The sequence below is a fragment of the Trichosurus vulpecula genome, chromosome 6 (assembly GCF_011100635.1).
Source record: "Trichosurus vulpecula isolate mTriVul1 chromosome 6, mTriVul1.pri, whole genome shotgun sequence".
NCBI lineage: Eukaryota > Metazoa > Chordata > Mammalia > Diprotodontia > Phalangeridae > Trichosurus > Trichosurus vulpecula.
The window spans coordinates 219,867,351-219,872,963 of record NC_050578.1 but is presented as its reverse complement, the minus strand read 5'-3'; the positions used below and the strand labels follow the sequence as shown (position 1 = coordinate 219,872,963).

Sequence of the window (5,613 nt, the reverse complement as noted above, 5' to 3'; positions counted from 1 at the left end):
AAAGAATAAAATGCAAAACAGTCCTTAATCTCAGGGAGCTTACATTCCATTGGAGAGGAAGGGGTGAAATATTTACAGAGATAAGTAAATACAAGATAAGCTGAGGAGGGACAGAGTTTAAGAAGCTAGGCTTTCTGTGAGTGGTGACCCACTGCGGTTCTACATAATTTTGAGCTCCGGATTTTCTCCCCTCCCTCCCCCCTCCCTCCCCAAGATGGCATGGAATCTCATATAACTACCATGTATAACCTTGCATTGAATTAATTTATACACTAGTCAAGTTGTGGAGAAGAATTATGAGCAATGTAATGAATCATGAGAAAGAAGAGACAGAACCAAAAAAAAAAAAAACCAAACCCAAAAACAAAAACAAAAGAGAAGAAAAAAGGCGAGCATGTAGTGTGCCTCAATCTGCATTCAAACTTCACAGTTCGTTCTCTGGGTGTAGATAGCATTCTCCATCGTGAGTCTCTTGGAGTTGTCCTTGCACCTTGTGGTTCTTAGAAGAGCGAAGTCTGTCAGGGTTGGTCCTCACGGAATCCATATATCTGTGGTTGTGTACAATGTTCTCCTGGCTCTGCTCTGCTCACTCAGCATTATGTTGTGTAGGTTTTTCCAGGTTGTTACGAAGTCCGTATCATCCCCATTTCTTATGGCACAGTAGTATTCCATTACCTTCATATACCACAACTTGTTCAGCCATTCCGCAATTGATGAGCATCCCTTTGATTTCCAATTCTTTGCTACCACAAAAAGAGCTGCTATAAATATCTTTGTACATATGGGTCCCTTCCCCTCTTGTGTGATTTCTTTGGGATACAACCCTAGAAGTGGTATTACTGGGTCAAAGGGTATGAACATTCCTATGGCTCTTTGGGCGCAGTTCCAAATTACTCTCCAAAATGACTGGATCATCTCACAACTCCACCAGCAATGTAACAATGTTCCAATTTTCCCACATCCTCTCCAGCATTTATCATCCTCCTGCTTTGTTATTTTAGCCAATCTTACAGGAGGGATGTGGTATCTAAGAGTTGTTTTGATTTGCATTTCTCTAATCAGTAGTGATCCAGAGCATTTTTTCATATACCTATAGATAGCTTTAATTTCTTCCTCTGAAAACTGCCTGTTCATATCCTTTGACCATTTCTCAATTGGGGAATGGCTTGTATTCCTATATATTTGGCTCAGTTCCCTGTATATTTTAGAAATGAGGCCTTTATCAGAGATACTAGTTGCAAAGATTTTCTCCCAATTTTCTGCTTCCCTCCTAATTTTTGTTGCATTGGCTTGTTTTGTTCAAAAACATTTCAATTTAACATAATCAAAATTATCCATTTTTCATTTTGTAATGCTCTCTATCTCTTGTTGGGTCATGAATTCTTTTCTTTTCCATAAATCTGATAAGTAAACTCTTCCTTGCTCTCCCAAATTACTTATAGTATCAGCTTTTACTCCTAAATCATGAACCATTTTGACTTTATTCTGGTATATGGTGTAAGATATTGGTCTATGCCCAGTTTCTGCCCTACCATTTTCCAATTTTCCCAGCAGTTTTTGTGAAATAGTGAATTCTTAGCCCAGAAGCTGGCCTCTTTGGGTTTATCAAAGAGTAGATTGCTATAGTCGTTGACTTCTCCATCTTGTGTACCTATCCTATTCCACTGATCCACACCCCTGTTTCTTAGCCAGTACCAGGTAGTTTTGATGACTGCTGCTCTGTAGTACAGTTTAATATCTGGTATGGCTAGGCCACCTTCTCTAGCATTTCTTTTCGTTAATACCCTAGATATTCTAGACCTCTTGTTTTTCCAGATGAATTTTGTTATAATTTTGTCCAGCTCAGTAAAATAATTTTTGGTAGTTCGATTGGTATGGCACTGAATAGATAGATTAATTTAGGTAAAATTGTCATTTTATTATATTAGCTCAGCCTAACCATGAGCAACTGATATTTTTCCATTTATTTAGATCTGACTTTATTCGCGTGAAAAGTGTTTCATAGTTATGTTCATATAGACCCTGGGTTTGTCTTGCCAAATAGACTCCCAAATATTTTATAGTGTCTACAGTAACTTTGAATGGAATTTCTCTTTCTATCTCTTGCTGTTGGGCTTTGTCAGTAATGTATAGGAATGCTGAGGATTTACGTGGGTTTATTTTGTATCCTGCAACTTTACTAAGAATCCGAGATGAGTTAGGGCATTTGGAGCATGGAGGATGGCATGTGCAGAGGGACAGAGAAGGGGGTAGAATTCTGGTTGTGGGGTACAGGCAGAAGGCAAGTTGGGCTGGAATATAGACATGCCTGAGAGTAAAGTGAAATAAATCTGAAGAGGGAGACTGGATTCATGTGGCTTAAGAGTATAAATATCAAGCTGAGGAATTGTTATTTTGTCCTCAAGTCAATAAGGTATCTGTTCAAGGCTTGCGTAATCAAATGATGTGGTCAGCCACATGCTTTAGGAAGATTGTTTTTGCAGGAGGATACTTCAGAGGGCATAGAGAGTAAACTTTTAATTAAGAGGCTTTTACAATAGCCCAAGTGAGAGGGGATGCAAACCTGAGTTAGGGAGGTGGCTGTGTGAGTGGATACAAATGTATATGTGATATATGTTGTGGATATAGAAGGGGCAAGATTTGATAACTGACTGGTTGGAAAAGGGAAGATGGAGAGAAGAGATTAACTCCAGGATTGTAAACCATGTACCTAGAAGAATCATGGGGTCCTGAACAGAAATATGGAATTATAGAGATAAGTGATTTCAGGTTTGAAGTTGGGGATAAGATGAGAAAGAGCAGAGGTTCCCATGGGAAATTTCCCATATTCTTTCAGGCTCACAATATCTCACCTAATGATAGCCCTTTGCAGCAATACCAAGTTCCAAGAATAATATAACATAAGATGACTTAGAAACCAGACTTCCCATTCCTTGTGATTTTATAGCACAAAGGTCACCTTGGAAACCAGGACTTTCCCCTCAGTCAAGTAGCATGAAGTGAAATCACATCTTCAGTTCTGCACTGTGGTCAGGGATCACAAAGCAGACTCTTTTTCATTGGAAGAGGTTAACAACAGTGGTTACTCTGCAAAACAGCATTTATGCATTTGGATATCGTTTCTGCATATATTTAAGAGAAGATCCTAGGGTGGGAATTAAAGTATTCTTTTTTTACTCTTTCAAATTTTTTTTCCACTATCAAAATGGAGAAATTGGCAAATCATAGAATAATGTTGATTATCAGTGAAAAACGGGAGGAAACTAATTTATTCATCACTGCTTTAATTATGGGCACCCTGGGAGTACGTTTGGGAGTAAGATCATAGGATGACTATGTAGGAAGTGGTCAATTAGTGTTTCCTGAATACATCAAAAGATATATTGAAATCTTAATCCTTATTCTATTCTTAATATTCTACTTTATTTTCCTTTACTTCTGTATAACAGGTACTCTTTTCAAGAAAGATGTCTGGCAATAACTGCACTGCTGTGACTGAATTCATTATTTTGGGGTTAATAGATGACCAGATCCTTCGTGTCATCCTCTTTGTGATATTTCTAGGTGTCTATGCTGTCACCTTACTTGGTAACATTAGCATAATCATATTGATCAGAAATAGCTCCCAGCTTCACACTCCAATGTATCTTTTCCTCAGCCACTTGGCTTTTGTGGATATTGGTTATTCTTCATCTGTCACACCTCTCATGCTCATCAACTTCCTTATGGGCAAGACCTCAATCCCTCTGGGAGGCTGCATGGCCCAATTTTGTTTTGCAGCCATCTTTGGGACATCTGAGTGCTTCCTGCTGGCTGTGATGGCTTATGATAGGTATGTGGCCATCTGTAGTCCCCTACTTTATTCCACCCACATGTCTACTAGGGTCTGTACTCTGTTATTCTTCATATCCTACCTGGGTGGTTGTATAAATTCTTGGATCTCTACTGGTTGCTTATTGAATCTGTCCTTCTGTGGATCCAATATGATCAAGCACTTTTTCTGTGATTATTCACCACTTTTGAAACTTTCTAATTACCAGGGCAACCTTGTTGTAATTCTTCCTGCTGCATCTGCTGGGTCAGTACTTATAATCACAGTGCTAATTATCATAATCTCTTATGTATGCATCCTCTCCTCTGTCCTGAAGATAAGTTCTGGTGAAGGGAGATCCAAAGCTTTCTCAACTTGTACCTCCCACCTCACAGCAGTCACTCTGTTCTATGGGACCAGTACATTTATTTATGTTTTGCCCAAGTCCAGCTACTCAAGTGATGAGAATAAAGTGGTGTCTCTCTTCTATACTGTAATGATCCCCATGTTGAACCCGCTGATCTACAGTCTAAGAAACAATGAAGTAAAAGGGGCTCTGAAGAAACTGATGAGTAGGGAGCGTCTTTCTTTTTCATGAATCTGTCATGTATGTATCAAGTACTTATGATTACAACAATTACTTATCAAGTACATATGTCTTTAGCATTATGTTTGGCTTAATGGATGCAAGTACAAAAATGAAACATTCCCTTTCTTTAAGGATCTAATATTGTATTGATATAATGGTAATGATTAAGTGATACCAACAAATGGGATTTGGAAAGGCAAGTCACTTAACCCTGTTTGCCTCAGTTTCTCACCTATAAAACAAGCTGGAGAAAGAAATGACAAATCACTGTAGTATCTTTTCCCAGAAAAAACCCAAATGGGTTCATGAAGAATCAGACATGACAGAAATGACTGAACAAAAACAAAATTCATTATGTGTACTGTTTTCTGGGCTATGTCGTCCTCACTGTATCAGATCATGGAAATAATCCTTATGTTTCTTTGTTAATCTTTTTTTCTGCACAGTAATATTTCATTATGTTCACAGGAGAAGATTTGTGCAGCCATTCCTCAATTGTAGGGCATCTGTTTTGTTTCCTATAAATACTTTTTTCTATGAAGGGTATTTCTTTTTATTAATGACCACCTTTGTGGCACAATACACCTATAAAATCTATTCTTTTTTCTTTGGGATAACTCTTTGAGAGTGGTGAGAAGGGAGATATACCAGAAGAAATTTAAGTTATGTTAAAACAAAAGATATCAACAAAGAATCATTTAAAAATATCTCTGCAGGGGTGGAGCCAAGATAGCAGCTTGAAAGCAGGGACTTGCTTAAGCTCCCCTCTGCGTCCCTCCAAACACTTATAAAAATGGCTCTGAACAAGTTCTAGAGCTGCAGAACCCATGAAAAGCAGAGGGAAGCAGGGCTCCAGCCTAGGACAGCCTGGATGGTCACCAGGAAGGGTCTATCGCATGGAGCTGGGAGCAGAGCAGAGCCCCAGGAGCAACCAGACTGGGAGCCGGGTGGAACAGGCATAATGCCCTGAATCAGTGAGCTGTGGCAGCTACCAGACTTCTCAACCCACAAATGCCAAAGACAACAGAGAAGGTTAGTGGGAAAAGCTGCTGGGACAGAGTGAAAGGGGTTCACAGTTCGGCCACTGCCCTGGGGGCAGCAGAGGGGCTGCAGCTCTGAGGCTGCTTACAGAGCTACAGCTGCAGTTGCCTCTGGCCCCAGGCACACCTGGTGGGAGGAATTAAGCAGTAGATTAGAATGGGAGTGCAAAGCC

General features: G+C 39.6%; 1 protein-coding gene across 1 annotated transcript; it reads left to right on the top strand.

Annotated features, from left to right (window-relative positions):
- The first annotated feature begins 3,467 nt into the window (after nucleotides 1–3,467).
- On the top strand, nucleotides 3,468–4,409 carry LOC118853823 (olfactory receptor 480-like). The gene has a single exon (XM_036764039.1). The coding sequence runs from the start codon at nucleotides 3,468–3,470 to the stop codon at nucleotides 4,407–4,409; it is 942 nt and encodes a 313-aa protein (XP_036619934.1).
- The last annotated feature ends 1,204 nt before the right edge of the window (nucleotides 4,410–5,613 follow it).

Bases quoted from the DNA above. Each gene is read 5' to 3' on its own strand.
- LOC118853823 (XM_036764039.1), top strand. From the start codon at position 3,468: ATGTCTGGCAATAACTGCACTGCTGTGACTGAATTCATTATTTTGGGG.